This window comes from Periplaneta americana, chromosome 16 (genome assembly GCF_040183065.1).
Source record: "Periplaneta americana isolate PAMFEO1 chromosome 16, P.americana_PAMFEO1_priV1, whole genome shotgun sequence".
NCBI classification, from domain to species: domain Eukaryota; kingdom Metazoa; phylum Arthropoda; class Insecta; order Blattodea; family Blattidae; genus Periplaneta; species Periplaneta americana.
In genome coordinates this window covers 105,643,215-105,661,592 of record NC_091132.1, presented here as the reverse complement: position 1 = coordinate 105,661,592, position 18,378 = coordinate 105,643,215, and the positions used below count along the sequence as shown (strand labels likewise).

At 35.8% G+C, this 18,378-nt stretch overlaps 1 protein-coding gene across 1 annotated transcript in view; it reads right to left on the bottom strand.

The window, feature by feature from the left end:
* Positions 1-18,378, bottom strand: part of LOC138691011 (cadherin-AgCad1-like) — a 318,553-nt gene that overhangs the window by 66,264 nt on the left and 233,911 nt on the right. The window contains exons 23-24 of the mRNA XM_069812651.1: positions 16,087-16,209; positions 14,515-14,684 (exon numbers count right to left, since the gene is read on the bottom strand). Coding sequence (XP_069668752.1) covers positions 14,515-14,684; positions 16,087-16,209 — 293 coding nt within the window. The remainder of the gene's footprint in view (positions 1-14,514; positions 14,685-16,086; positions 16,210-18,378) is intronic.

Sequence of the window (18,378 nt, the reverse complement as noted above, 5' to 3'; positions counted from 1 at the left end):
GCTGCCGGAAATTAGAGCGACGGGACTATAGCATTATCTTTCAATAGAATATCACACTACACATTTCCGCAGTAATTTAGTTAAACTTCGAGAGTTCATATAACATCTGCGAAAGTGTGTATACATTTTTTTAGGCCCCTCTGAATTAAGGACTCTGTATTTGTGCGTAATAATTGCTGTTGTATGTGAAGTAATTTTGTTTTGTTATGATCTCTGTGATTTGTGTAATTTGTTTAATATGTGCTTGAGGTACATTGTTTTCAAATCTTTTACTTTACACTTTGCTCAACAGTTATATTAATGTGAGGTGTGGTCTGCCGTATTTTAAAATATCTTGTTTATCTTATGCAGAACAATGAGAGAACGGTGTCTCCAAAAGATTACACACTAAATCGTTCAAATGGATTCATGTTGTCATTGTTTTAATAGGGTACACTTGCTAACACATTAACACTTCATTGCACTTGTCATGCCGAAGAATACATATAAAGTAAAAACGAAGTCGTTGGTCAGCATGGGCGAGAGATATAGAACGTAGTTTCAAATTTTACACCAACTTTCTTTATTACAGAGTACCTACTCGAAATACAGTAGAACTTGGTTATAGCGACCTCGTTTTGTGCGACACCTCACCTATAACATCAAATATTCTGTGGTCCCAACTAATTCTCCATAAGACATAAGCTTTTCTACCTTGCTTAATACGACAAACGTATAATGCATCTATCTCGCATATAACGTCATTTTCAACCTCAGTTTGGAATATGATTTTCTAAGAATCAAAGTATTTTAAGATATATTTTGTTGAAATCTGGTAACCTAGCAAATTTTTCACTGTCCCCTTCTGTCATAGACCCCTGGAATGCCCCATTGCAACCCGCCCAAATGCATGTGGTATTAACGGTACCTACGTGCGATCAATTTCGAAAGGAAGTTTTCACTATGTGCACGCATTTTAACACAGTACCTATGGCCACTAAAAGAAAATTTTTTAACATTGGAAGAAAAAGTTAAAGTGATTCATGAAGTTGAGAATGGGATTAAAAAATCTTACGTGTGTCGTGAGTTTGGCCTACTGAATTTCGCAATCCAAATGATATGGAAGAGCAAGGATAAAATTGTTGCTGCATTTGAGCAGAATGGATCGAAGCTAGGGGAGGGAGCAGTGAAATTGTAACCGAAATAATGAACATACTCGTAGAACCTAATTTAGAAAGTGTGTATTGGACAAGTAGGAGACAACAGTGTAAAATGACTGAATACTTCACTCCTAAGTAAAGAAGTTTGGTAAGTACTGAACAAGCTGTTTTAATACACAATATTGTAGGCCCTACATGTATTTTATTATGCTCTTGGTAGGCTTAAAAGTGATTACATAAATCTAAAATAAGCCTAATTAAGTTTGTTATTTTTCATTTTCTACCTCACTAGATTGATAATATTAATCTCGGTTACTACGACACTCGTTTATAACAACATGATTTTAAGGTCCCTTGGATGTCGTTATAACCAAGTTTTACTGTATTTCAAAACATAATATTCAAGAGATGCTAACATTTAAAAAAAATATCGAAATATATATGTTATATCTTAAATTTCTGATATTTAACCCTTGCCGTGAATTTTGGTGAAGTCCAGAGGGCCTAATTAGTAAAATTCACTCTCCACATCTCCACGCTGGGGCCACCTGGAATCTTTTTAAGATGCGAAAGAGAGAGTGATGTGCGGAAAGCAACAGGAAGCTACCACATTTATCTTTCCAAGAAAAACTGCAGATATGAGGAAACAAAGAGGAAGGCAGAAAATAGGAAAGATTGGAGAATGCTGGGTTTGCAGTGAAAGACCTGCCCTTGGGCAGAACACTAAATGAATGAATGAATTTTAAATTTGATCGATATTTAATTTCTTTACACAATATTTTATGTTTTCTTATTTAGTTGGAAAATATTAGTTTGCAACCTTGGTCCAATGTTTGTACGAGAGCGATTCTATTTTCCAAGAACAGAGAAAGTAAATGAATGTCTCTTCACCAGACCTTCGTAACAGCCTCGCAAAATGGGTCGGCAATTCACAGTAAGCCTCCCTCGGACATTCAACATCCACATCCCTCACTAGCTGGTCTGCTAGGTGAGGATTTCATCTCAAGTGTTCCAGGAGGAGGTAAACTGAGTGGATTAATGTAATTAAGTTTCAAATGGACCGTCTGTGTTTATCTTGTTACATAAAAAATAATTTTATTAATTAGTTACATTAACGTTTTCGGTACTGGTGTGTACCATCATCAGATGAATAAGTGATACTGTATGTTAACCTAGCCAATGGATACATGTGATATCAGCATGAATAATATGTATGCATAAACATGAAATGTTATACCCATTATCAATTATAGTAGTTACATAAAATGCAAATAAAACACTTATATACAATAAATTGGATAACATCAGACAATTAAAACAATTATTTGAAACAGTGTTCATTACTGCTATGTTCAACGTTGTCTAGAATACATTACGTTTGAAGTTAATATTTGATGTCGTAATAGTTCAAATGGGACAACCAGTTTTCAAGTTTCACTACGCCAAGCCATCGCGGAATACATACCACAACCAGTTGTTTGCACTGGAATCCGGAAAGTGACAACCCAACATTAAAGGAATTGTAACTTCTAAATATTGTCAGGTAAAATATGCAAGAAAATTTACGCGCAGAAACTCATACTGCAAATGCACAGCACGCCATGTTTTATCCTCCAAGTGCTTCAACATATATGTTTGTGAATAACATTGGACAATAAGTGAATATACTCATTAAGAAAGAAAATTTCAAGGCTCAACTTCATACATATTTAATATTACAATGCAACAAATCAATGTAGTGAAACTTGAAAACTGGTTGTCCCATTTGAACTATTACAACATCAAATATTAACTTAAAACATAATGTATTCTAGACAATGTTGAACATAGCAGTAATGAACACTGTTTCAAATAATTGTTTTAATTGTCTGATTTTAACCAATTTATTGTATATAAGTGTATTATTTGCATTTTATGTAACTACTATAATTGATAATGGCTATAACATTTCATGTTTATGCATACATATTATTCATGCTGATATCACATGTAACCATAGGCTAGGTTAACATACAGTATCACTTATTCATCTGATGATGGTACACACCAGTACCGAAAACGTTAATGTAACTAACTAATAAAATTATTTTTTATATAATAAGATAAGCACAGACGGTCCATTTGAAACTTCATTACATTGTAATAAGCTTATCGGAAAATTCATAATAAGATGAGTGGATTAAGCCGAGCAAGACAGATTAAAAAGTACAGCAAAATATGGTTTAGTGAGGAATGCATTTTACTTAATTTATTGATAAAATATATTTTATTAAAGCATGAAGAAAGAGATGAAGGTGGCCTTCACCTACTTCACTTGAATAACTGCCACTGAAAAGAACATACTAATGAACTGTAAAAATGGACCATCAAAATAGTAAAATAATAGATAACATAATAAGAAATAATATAACATTTGAGAACTAAACCAGAGTAATTAACAACACAGATTTAATCAATAAAATCAAACACAAACATATTCAACACAACACAACACAACACAACACTAGCTAGCATCATTTGATATCGTAACTTTATACACGAATATACCAATAATAATACTCGAACAAATGCTCACACATAGAGCAAAGAAATTATACAAATCACAGAGAATATTACACAACAAAATTATTTTACATAAAACAACACATATTACGCACAAAGATTAGAATTATCAACAGGCAGCAGAAATATTCATATGCAATATAGAACAAACACACATACTAAACTACAAGAATAACAAACATGCAGAGAAAATAATTTTGTATGACAGCATAAACGACATTAACAGAAAAGTTACATCAATACCTAAATATAATAATCCTAAATTAAAGTACACAATTGAAACAGAACACAACCATTCCATAACTTCTTGTATTTTAGATATTGCGGTAACAAAACTAAGCAACCCCCTCCCTCTCAGGATTTAATTTCGAAGCTTTTCATGCTTTGTAATATTTTACGGCCAGATGTTCAGGACCTTTACATTTAGATATAGCACTACACAAAAAGGAGAGAAACTCGTCCATGAGAGAATCAAAAGTAATTTCATTTTTATCTGCATTAAGAATATCTAAAAATTTTTTTCGTCCAACATACTAAATCATCTGACTTGGTACTCTCATTTATTTCATCACTGTACGTGTTTCATGCAGTGGATGTTCATTGTTATTATATTGACTGGTAATGTTTTGCCTGAGAATTTGAAGATGTGCTCTACTAATGTGAGAATTTACATTCTTATAGAGCTGACCACAATGAGAGCATGTATGCTTTAAGTTTGTCTCATGACTATTGATGAAGTAGAATACTTAATCTGTGGAGATGTAAGTGTACTGGTTGAAGTTAATATTTTATTGTTAATATTGGAAATATTTAAGTGAACTTTTGCTGTATGTATATTTAATACAGCTCGATTCTTAAATGTTTTATCACAAAAAGTGCATTGTGTTTGAGATTTAGCGGCATCCATAGTTTTTATTATAGTATTAATAATATGTATTATTAGTTGGTAAACATAGAAATTGACTGAAGATAAGATTTTACATACAATCAAGAAAAATTGATCTTCTATAATGTTAGAATCGACGGCAATTCAGAAGGTGGTAGTCTGCTAGCATTTGTGTCGAGAGAGACAGATAGAGAGAGCAAGGCAGCGTACAACATTGCCACATCGTACTTCACGCGCACGTGCAATACAAATAGTGCAGAAGAGAATTTAAATTATCAAAAGACAATAATAACCTTAGCCGTTGATTACTGTATGCATGACACCAACGTTGCAGCCAGCATCAAGATGGCTGGCAGCATTCTGCTCGTCAACATTTTAAAAATAATTATACGCCTTAAACACCATTTTCCGTGCCTGCCTGTGCAATACTTGTCTTTTTACAGTATCTTCTTCCATTTATTTAAAAAAAACACACACACACACACACACACACACACACACACACACACACACACACACACACACACACACACACACACACACACACACACACACACACACACACACACACACACACACACACACACACACACACACACACACACACACACACACACACACACACACACACACACACACACACACACACACACACACACACACACACACACACACACACACACACACACACACACACACACACACACACACACACACACACACACACACACACACACACACACACACACACACACACACACACACACACACACACACACACACACACACACACACACACACACACACACACACACACACACACACACACACACACACACACACACACACACACACACACACACACACACACACACACACACACACACACACACACACACACACACACACACACACACACACACACACACACACACACACACACACACACACACACACACACACACACACACACACACACACACACACACACACACACACACACACACACACACACACACACACACACACACACACACACACACACACACACACACACACACACACACACACACACACACACACACACACACACACACACACACACACACACACACACACACACACACACACACACACACACACACACACACACACACACACACACACACACACACACACACACACACACACACACACACACACACACACACACACACACACACACACACACACACACACACACACACACACACACACACACACACACACACACACACACACACACACACACACACACACACACACACACACACACACACACACACACACACACACACACACACACACACACACACACACACACACACACACACACACACACACACACACACACACACACACACACACACACACACACACACACACACACACACACACACACACACACACACACACACACACACACACACACACACACACACACACACACACACACACACACACACACACACACACACACACACACACACACACACACACACACACACACACACACACACACACACACACACACACACACACACACACACACACACACACACACACACACACACACACACACACACACACACACACACACACACACACACACACACACACACACACACACACACACACACACACACACACACACACACACACACACACACACACACACACACACACACACACACACACACACACACACACACACACACACACACACACACACACACACACACACACACACACACACACACACACACACACACACACACACACACACACACACACACACACACACACACACACACACACACACACACACACACACACACACACACACACACACACACACACACACACACACACACACACACACACACACACACACACACACACACACACACACACACACACACACACACACACACACACACACACACACACACACACACACACACACACACACACACACACACACACACACACACACACACACACACACACACACACACACACACACACACACACACACACACACACACACACACACACACACACACACACACACACACACACACACACACACACACACACACACACACACACACACACACACACACACACACACACACACACACACACACACACACACACACACACACACACACACACACACACACACACACACACACACACACACACACAAAATGTTAATTTTACTTACTCAATATATTGAAACACTTACACGTGAACAACCAAACTCGGGAAGTACCTGTTATACACTGATTCCGAATGGTTCTACTGTACATGCTTGTGACGTCATATACTAGAAATGCTACAGTGCATATAGCAGCTGACTGCCTTCTGAAATGCCATCTAGACTAGTAGTATAAATTAAGAAATGCTATATATAAAATTGTATAAAATCTTGGCTGCTATCCAAAGTAAACAAGTTCAGCAAGCTTCATGAATTAAATATACTCCAAAATAACTTTAAAGCACTAATCCAGCTAAATTATCACATTGTCCTCCATTCACATAAGAATTCTAAAATCACAAATTATCTTCAATTAAAGCACTAATAACAGTATAAAATGACATTTAAATCAGAGCCGATACAATCTTTCATATACTGTTTTCCAAAGCCTCCTAGAATACCAACATAAAATTGCAGCTTTGTTAAAAAAATTAAAATACAACACAGTAGGCTTACGTATACAAAACAAGCAACACATTACAGAAATATTTAAACATTACTTATTTTTTTGTGTAAGACAACTTATTGAGAAGAGATGGGAATATGGAAAAGAATTGTACATAGCATTTATAGATTCTGAGAAAGCTTATGATTATGCGGACCGTGCAAAAATATGGGAAGCATTACAAAATTTAAAGGTGCCCAACAGTCTAATCGAAAAAATAAAAAGAACATACAAGAAATGTGAGAATTGCATCAAAACACTGATAGGAATGACAAATTGGTTTGAAACAAATGCTGGAGTGAGACCAAAGACGTTATATAGTATACTAGACTCACACGGAGTGCTGGTGTGCTGTCCAAAATTGAAACCAGTCTGCGCGTGTTTACGCTGCCATTAAATTGGTAGAAACAGCGGTAAACACGGTACTGGCCTGCTTGTGCTGTGTTTTGTGAATACTGTGAAAGTGATGTAAACTGTTGTGTTAACAGTATGAAATTTTATGTCTTGTAAATATTATTATAGTTGATATGAAGTGATGTGCTTTGTAAATAGCGTAAAATGGTAGTTTCCTGTGCGGCTTAAAGGGTCAGGAATTTCTTTTCACAAGTAAGTACACAAGCTTTAAAATAATAAAATTGAATTCTGCAGGCTACATTGAAACTGTAACATATGTACCATATATCTTAGATACCGTAGTTGAAAAAGTTGATAATTAGGCAACAATCTATCTTTACAGGTTCCCTTTGACGAAGCTCGAGCTACTTGCAAAGTGGCTCGTTGCTATTAAAAGAGATAAATTTGTGCCTTCACCTTCCGTAAAATTGTGTTCGGCTCATTTTAAAGATACAGATTTTTGGAAAAGTAATGGTAATAGAATTTTGAAAGATGATGCTGTACCATCCCTGTTAACTTGTAATGTAATTGTTAATCTCTACGTCATTTTGCAGCATCTAACAGAAACCATCCTTTCAAGAATTTAGAGATAGGCCTATGTTGTTACCTTTTCATTTAAAATGAGTTTTTTTTGGGGTATCTATATTGTCAATTGCACATGAATTTGTTTTGCAGGCATTCCCAATATTATCTTTCACTGTGGTTATAAATGTAAATAGTTACCTAAATTATACGAAGGCCTATTATAATGTCTTACATTTTAATGTGTCAATTTTCAAGTCATCATCAGGCAGCATTTACCTAAATCCCCCCTTTCAAGAATCAAGAGGTATGTTGTCTTTTCAAATTGGGTTGAAGTGCTTATTTAAAATTACTTTATATTTGTGAGTGGTCTATGCTGTCATTTGCACAGCAATTTTTGTTGTTGTTTTGTTTTTGCAGATATTCCTAATGCATTATTTTTCACTGGGGGTTATAAATGCATATAGTTCACATACAAACAACCCTTTTATATTTTGCCGGATATATATTATTAAAAAAGCAAGGAATGTCATCTTATTGATATTACATATGTGCATAAAATTACGTACTATCACTCCGCAATCAATGATATATATTTATTTATTTAAAATAACAATATATTCTGTAAAGAAATCCACTCATAAAAAGTGTGTTTTTTTATTTTGCATAATGTGATTATGTTTAGTTTTTAGGTCTTCATGTTACCTATTATTTGCAATGTATTAGGTACCGGAATGCTACTTTTCATAATTGATAGCATTCACTTTATTAAATGAAGAATATAAATGCAACGTAATTTTGCTACCTTTGTGCGTTATATTTTGCGTGGTTACTTATGTCCTGTGGTCTAAAAGTACTGGTAATATAATTTTCGATTCTCTAAAACTTAACGACAGGTCTATACTGATTATCACATATTTATTTCACTTATGAATTTGATTATAATAAAAACTTGTGTGATCAAGGTGCACGTATTTACGTCTTGTGATCTAAGAGTAATGTATGTTAATATAATTTTAGTTTCTCTGAAACCTAACAATATGCTGATTAACGTAAAATTATACGTTCTACAGGGTGTTTAAAAGATACGGGTCATAATTTCAGGTATGTATTTCCCACATGTAGACAATCAAAACAGTGCATTACAACATGTGTCCGGAAATGCTTCATTTCCGAGTTATGGCCTTTACAACATTGAAATTCACCACAACGTTTTTCTTTCCGCAGGTCGTTGTCATTACAGAAGATGTTCAAAATGTCCACCTCCTGCTTGAATACAGACCTCACATCGATGTCTCATTGACCTGCGAACACGATCCCAAACTCCAGGAGTATTGCGTATGTCCGCAGAACATGCCACAATTCGATTCCAAAGGGATTCCAAATCAGGCACCGGAGACGAATAAACCAATGATTTTAAATGGCCCCACAAGCAGAAATCGAGAGGGTTCAGATCAGGTGAGAGTGGAGGCCAAGCAATTGGGCCACCTCTACCTACCCATCGATCAGGAAACCTTCGATCCAAGTACCGGCGAGCCGTACGACTGAAGTGTGCAGGAGCGCCATCATGCAAGAAGTGAATGTGTTGACGATTGATCACTGGAGTGTCTTCTAAAACATGAGGTATGGTGTTTTCCAGGAAGTTCGTGTACGCCTGCCCCGTAAGTCTGTTTACAAGTACATGGGGTCCAACTAATCGATCACCAATGATACCGGCCCACATGTTGAGGGAGAACCGCACCTGGTGATGAGATGGAACAGTTGCACGTGGGTTTTCATACGCCCATACATGCTTATTGTGGAAATTTGTTATGCCATCTCGTGTGAACTGTGCTTCATCTGTAAATAATACTAAGGCAGGAAAGTTCGGATTTACACCACACTGCTGCAAGAACCACTGACAGAACCTAACTCGTGCAGGGTAATCTGCTGGTGACAGGGCCTGTACACGTTGCAAATGATAAGGATACAATTGATACTCTTTCAACAGTTTCCAGACAGTCGTATGAGGAACATTGACTTGCAACGCTACCCTTCGTGTGCTGATAGAAGGAGTCATGTTCACAGCCTCCAGAATCTCCTCCTGTACTTCTGGAGTTGTAGATCTTGGTCGTCCCCTTCCCAAACCAGGAGAGTTAAATTTTCCATACTCGCACAGATGGTAATGGAGACGTACAAATGTCTTCCGATCTGGACGTTGTCGCTGTGGGTACCTCTCCTGGTACAAACGACAAGCCAGAGCAGCATTGCCATCTGCCTTACCGTACATGAAGTGTATCTCTACCAGCTCTTGATTTGAATACATGTCGCACAATCTAACACCTACATAACACTGAATGTAACCTTCACCTCGGAATGAACTGTCAGAGTGCCCTCTTAATGTCTCCTTTGACGGCAACGACCTGCGGAAAGAAAAACGTTCCGGTGAATTTCAATGTTGTGAATGCTATAACTCGGAAATAAAGCATTTCTGGACACATGTTGTAATGAACTATTTTGATTTTCTACATGTGGGAAATACATACCTGAAATTATGCCCCGTATTTTTTAAACACCCTGTATAATGTGTATTGTGTAGGCCTATTTATGGATGTATGAGCATGTTTTCTATAAATTGCTGCGTACGTATTTTCTTTCCTTTAATGCTCTGACCCATTTCAATGAAACTTTGAATATGTTTATTTCGTCCTAATTTTACGTTAAACGTCGAAAATGGACATAATCTGTCAATTTTAGATCATCACAGCGTTAAATTGCGTGATTTACGTACTGCTATTATGCGTCTGCTCTCCAACATCATGGCGGCAAGAGCAGTGTTCAATTTGCCCCGGTTTCCTCATTCCACGCAGCCAAGACTGTAGGGGCTTGGGTGAGACAAGGGAGTGTAATGTTTAATGTAGTAATGGATGAAATTGCAAATAAAGTAATTGGAAAAGACAGAAAACCAGATTTAAAAACACCAATTTATGCAGATGATGTGATGATTTGGGACAGCTCAGCAAACAACATAGAACAAAGATTGGAGTATTGAAAGACAGTAGCAGAAGAATATGGCTTAAAAATTAACATTGAAAAAAATAGTAGTTATGAAAATATCAAGAACACAGAGGGAAGACTGGCATATTAAGTTATCAGGTACAAATTTGAAAAAAAGGTAGAGAAATTTAACTATTTGGGAAAGAAATCACTTCAAACCGAAAAATACAGCATGAAATTAATAAAAGAATACAGAAAAAGTTCAAATGTATATAATTTAATAAAACATTTAATTTGGAATAAATATGTACCCATAAAGAGCAAAATGGCAATGTATAAAACATATTTCAAGCCAGTTTTGACATACTGTACACTTCAGAAACCTGGGCATACACCAAAAAAAGATGTGAGCAGAATTCAAGCCTCAGAGATGAAAACCCTGTGAAGTATTGTACAGAAAATATGAAGAGACAGGATACGAAACAACATAATCAGGGAAACTCTGAAGGTTGAAAAATTAACAACACAATTCGAAAATAAGAGATACAATGGTTTGGGCACCTTAACAGAATAGAAAGGGAAAGGCTGCCAAAGAGAATATCAAATTTAACAGTGAAAAGAAGACGACAAATGGGAAGATCACACGAAAGATGGATAAATCAAATTCAGAAGAACTTACAAGAATGGGGATACAAGTGGGATGAAATAAACAGGAAAAGAGTTTGGGAAGACAGAGATGAATGGAGGCATATTTGGAATCGACCTTTCGAAAGGAGGACACGATAAGAGGATGATGATGATGATGATGATTGTTATTATTTAAATATTAATACCAAACAAACAAATATAATTCAATTGGAGTCTACAAGTCCCAACTTCTGTATAGGATAAATCAGTAGATCATTCCAAATAAGATATGAAGGACATATTAAAGCAATGAGCATACCACACAAAACATCAAATTACGCAGAACACATCACAAATAATAATCACAATTACAATAATATAGGAACAGACATGGAAATACTACACACTGCATGGAAAAGTCAATAATTTAACATATTAGAACAATATGAAATATATACACAATAATATATCCACAGCACATACTCAATATTCAAATGCACTTTAACACTAGAACATTATCTGACATAACAATACATAACAGACAATCATCTCTACCATCATACAAGTACTTATATAAACAATTTTAATGCTTTTAAAGTTTTAAATTTTTGTAGTAATAACATACAATCAATAAGTGTTGTAAAGTGAACTACAAAAAGAATATTTCACTGTTGTCTTCTTCGAAGAAATATGAACCAATGATGAATTACGAAGTGAAGCCACACAATACAGTGTCTTAGAAATCATGAAGACCTTATTGAATTAAAACCTATGTGTGATTTCCGGATCAAGTCTGCAATTATGTGTGTTAACTTCATCATTAAGAAAAAAGCGTGCTTTGTTCATGCAGAAAACTTTGCCAGCTTGTTGCTTGTCACTTTTTTTGAGTGCGAACACTGGTGTTAGTTTATATGGGTACAAACTAAGATGTTTTCTTACAATTCTCCAAATTGTCCTGTAACTCATTTGAAGATGGCTGTACTAATTCCACAATAATAATAATAATAATTTCTACTTATTTCATTACTTGTCTGAAGCACTCAGCAGCAGCACTGATTTCTTCTTATCAGCAACAGAACTAGTTTCCTTAAACGTCGTAATTATGAACGAATGTGGATATGGAGAAGAATGGAACATGTGAAGTGGACAGACAGAATAAGAAAAGAAGCTGTGTTGGAAAGGGTGGAGGAAGGAAGAATGATGCTGAAACTGATCACGAAGAGGAAAAAGAACTGTGAAAGGGAGAAGAGTTAGTGTCAGAAGAAGATATCAGATGATAGACGACATTAAGACATATGAATCATATGCTGAGACAAAGAGGAAAACAGAAAATAGGAAAAATTGGAGAAAGCTGGGTTTGCAGTGAAAGACCTGCCCTTGGGCAGAACACTATGAATGAATGAATTACAAACAGAACATGAACTTTTCTCAAATTGTTGAGTGTTTTAAATTTTTTCAGATCTTGTGAAAGACCCTTATTGCTTTTACAATAGCATTAGACTAGCTGTATCCTGACATTTAATGACAGAACCATTTTTTTTTTATTTTAGTAGGTTATTTTACGATGCTTTATCAACATCATAGGTATTTAGCATCTGAATGAGATGACGGCGATAATGCCGATGAAAATGAGTCCGGGGTCCAGCACCAAAAGTTATCCAGCATTTGCTCATATTGGGTTGAGGGAAAACCCGGAAAAAACCTCAACCAGATAACTTGCCCCGAACGTGAATCGAACCCGGGCCACTTGGTTTCACGGCCAGACGCGCTAACTGTTGCTCCACAGGTGTGGACAATGACAGAACCATAAACTTAAAAATTCTTGAAGCAGTACTAATATTATATTAATGTTTTAATCAACAAAGTAGTAACTATTGAAATGCAAGAAGTACCGGTAATAAACGAAAAATCCCATTGCTTGCCAAAGACAATCTTTTTTTTTCTGTCTGAAATATTACAATATTTATAATGTCTGAAGTAATTTTTTAATGATCTTATATTTCAATGAGTGCAAGAGGTCAAATGACTTTATTGTCAAACGCCTGGTATTAGAAAAAAACAACAACAACATATTTCAATGACTTGGTTACACCTCAATATACTTCAAAGACAAATGTAACTAAATCAATGTTGCAGCTGATAATCTATTTCCACAATGAATGATCTTTTACTTAAAAATAGTTGAAGACCATTAATCTAAATGTACAACAAATTTCAGTGGTAAAGTAAGTTTAAAATTAAGCCACATAAATCCAGCATGATCTAGGAGTAATAAGCGGGATTAGTGATCCAGGGCTTCTTTGGGCATGGGTTTGAATCCCACTTGAGCCGATTGCCTAGTTTGGTTTTTCCCGAGGCTTTCTCCAATAATTGTAAGATAAATGTAGGTAACTCCATGGGGAAGCATCGGACTCATATCATCAAAATACAATCTTGTTATCACAAATTACACATGGTGCTAGATAATTGTGCAGTTAATACAGAGTCTTTAAATAGCCAATTAAAGAATTTCTTTTAAACATACTTTAATGCTCACAAACTTTACTTTATTTTAATCTTTCACGTTCCGAAAGCTTCTGCACTCATATAATTCCATTTTCTGTAATGCCTACATTCTAGCAAATATTTAATGTGTCAATGTTTCTTGTAAGGTAATACATACTTGTATCGCAACTTTAAGAATGCTCTCTTCGTCTGCTGGTAGATGTGGTCCACTTTCATAATTACTAACAACAACAGTTAGAGTAAAAGTATCAACTTCTTCCCGATCAAGAACTTTGTTTAATGTGAGGGAATTGTTGATTATGCCAAAGTATCCTTCTTCATTTCCACCTGAAACAAGTTAAAAAATAATCAACAAATGCCCACAGTAATCTCGCTGTAAGAATTATCAGATATATAATTATGGAGAAGAAATTCACAGAATTTGTTTGAAAAATGTTTCTGATTTTATCATCCTCAAAGGTAGAGTGGTTATACCACTGTCATTTCTGTACTTGTTACGAAGAAATGGATTCGGAACACCTCAATATCTGTGCTTCAGTGGCTGGTCATGATAAAATCTTTGAAAAATATTGGAGTGCAAGAGGTCAAATGACTTTATTGTCAAATGCCTGGCATTAGAAAACAACAACAACATTTCTGTAATTGTCGTTAGGTCAATGTTCACAGTTTAAAACCCGACTAAGGGCAATGGATTTTAAAGGAATGGAAGTAAAGGAGGAGATATAATGTAAACAAAAGACACCTGTCCCCAAATAAATGAGACTTCAGACAAAATTACTGGCAGTCTATTTGTCACTCATGCTTGCTCCAGGAATGACATAGGCAACTGAGTGTATCTAATATCACATGAAAACATCGTCTTTATTTCAGCCACGGTAAAATTTCTATACCTAATAGGCTATTGTTAGATGCAAACTTGTACTATATCATGGAATTGTTGGAAACTCGAACATCACGCAATTTAAGAACATCTGAACAATATTTCGTCGTTGTTCTGGCAATAACTCCTATGTGACATATTTATCGTTTTTCAGATTTTTGCTCTATTAAATAACTTAAATAGTGATACAGCAAATAATAAAATCTCCTATATGTAATTATAATTCTTTCTTTCGAAAATGTAAGAATTCACGATTTCCTATGCACTACTGCCATAGAAGAATAAATGTGTTTTTTCTTCCTACTGAAAACTTTCATATTTTGCACATAGGAGTTATTGCAGGAACAACGACGATTTCAGTTAAGATGTACATCATATGATGATGATGATGATGATGATGATGATGATGATGATGTTAATGATAATTGTAATGGTGATAACAATAATAATAATAATAATAATAATAATAATAATAATAATAAAATACATCTACATTATTATTATTATTATTATTATTACTACTATTATTATTATTATTATTATTATTATTATTATTATTATTATTATTATTATTATTATTATTATTATATGAGCTGCTCGGGTGAAGACAATGTTAAGTGACTAAAATTACATTTTGAAATTCAGTAACTTTAATGTTTGAAAAACTCATGTTTAAGTAACTCTGACATGTTTTGCCCAAAATTTGAAACTTCAATATAAAAGTCTCACACACAAAAGACAAATAGGACTTAAAAGAGCATGTGACATAACATTATTTTCATGAATAACATATAATTATGTGAAAATGTCACTTAACATTGTCTCACCCAAGCAGCACGTTGTACTTACCAATAATGAAGTAGAATATTAAATCCTTTGGGCAGTCTTCTCCAGGCTCACAAACTTCTTCATCATTCAAGTCTATTACTTCAACATCAATTTCTTTCATTTGAGGCTCGTCTGTGGAATTCTCTGTGAAATAAATGCAAGAGTCTAAATAAAATATTTGCACTGTGATTTTACATTACAGATAGCACTGGCAGGCTGTGAGGTGATGATAATATAACCATGCAGGTACTTCGAGAAAACCTATCACCATTGGCACTATATCACCTAAAATCTCACAGGATACACCAAAAATAGAACCCTAGTTCTTTTGGTCACAAACAGCTCGCTGGCCGACCTACCAAGAGATCTCTATTGCTCTGCCACACTAATGGATATACTATACGGTATTTAACCTTTACTAAGTCGCACAACACTTTTTACACAAATTAGTCGCACAACCTTTTTGAATGGTTGCTTTCATAACAAGAAAAATGCATATAATACAAGTCAAACTCAGAGCAATAGTAGAAGATGGACAGAGGAACACATTATGCAATCACAGAATTACAGATGCAGAGTTTCAGAAATACTTCTGATTGAGGTTCTGGTTGATAGTACATCTATTATCAGGCAGTACATCTCACTTGACGATATATGTCAGAAGAAGAACAACTGTTTGTATGCACCTGTTGTCTGACTAGTGTAATATGTAGCTGGTTGGCGATGTATGATTGAAGGGGAAAGGAGCTAGTCACCCTACCCCATTATCTCCTGGCCTAGTTGCTTCATAAGTGGTGCCATGTTGGTATCACTTGTGAAGTTCAGACCTGTCTTCAGACAGTCGACTAAACAACAAAACAACAGTTTCAGAAAAAGGAAGATTATGTATATCAAAATACCAATGTCAGTGATTCCAATGCCCACAACTAAATGATTTAGGATGAAAAAGATAAATTACTTGTAGCTAAGAGTTTCTACTGGTTACCTAATTGTTCCTCAGTATGTTCACACTGACACCAAATAATATTACATTCGCTTCTAGAAGTGTTTAAACAGTAGGGGTAATTCTACAATAGTGCCTATATGATTTACTGAATTTTCAAATAGACGTTCGTTCGTGAATGTGCAGCTGTGCGTGGCAGCTGGAAGCATTCTGTTTGCTGGCACATTTGGATTCAGATATTCATAGCCCTTTAAGCCAAGCACATAGATTACTCATGCAAATTACAGTAAACACCTAGAAGTTGATAAAGCGTTGTAAAATAACCAATTAAAAAAATATCTGGGAATCACTCTGGTAATATTCCCTTACTGATAATCCTATCTTTAAAAATTTCCGCAATTAATGCTAAGTAGAGATCAACTGCATGTGATGTGACGGAGTCTTGCTGAAAAAATGGCTGTGTAGATTCAATGTCAGATAATGGTGTGATTACACTCGTCTACGTCAATTTTACTGACTGCAAAGTATGGTAACAGCTGATCTTTATTAATTTGAGGGTACTGAATATAAAAACCATATTCATTTTTCTCCATCACGTCAGGTTTCTTCTCAAATGGCAACTTCCTGTTGCTGATTCCTGTGAAAATGGACTCCTTTATCGAAAATGTAAAAACGACTCAAATGTATTTTGCTACATTTGTGGTTGTTTAACAACACCAAAGCAAAGCACAAATATATCAGACTTTGTATCCGAAGCATATCATGCATATTTTGGGGTTAAACTAGACGACTAAGACAAACGCTGGGCACCACATAAAGTGTGAAGGACATGTGTTGAAAATCTCAGACAGTGGATAAGGGACAGAGAAAAAGTCTCAGTTTTGGAATTCCAATGTTATGGTGGGAGCAGCGAGATCACGTGGAAGAATGCCATTTTTGCATGGCTGATGCATCATGCTTTAACTAAAGGTCAAAATATTCCATTCAATATCGTAACTGTCAGCTGTAAGATCCATATCACACAGCAATGAAATTTCTAATCCTACGTTCACTACATTTGAAAGTTCCACTTCTAGTAATGATTAATCCATTGTACCAGCAAAACCAGATAGTGATGATTATGATGATTTTGTGATGTCTGATAATGAACACAGGATATGCAAGCCCTTCACTCCAGCTGAGTTAAATGGCCTTGTATGTGATCTTGTTCTGCCTAAAGCATCAGCAAAATTACTTGGTTCCAGCCAAAAAGAGAGGAATATATGAACCCCCTGGTACAACCATCATATAACGACAAAGAGAGATGAGTTTGGTAAAATATTTTAATATGGATGAGAAACTTATACTACATCGATGTGAAAGGTCTTATT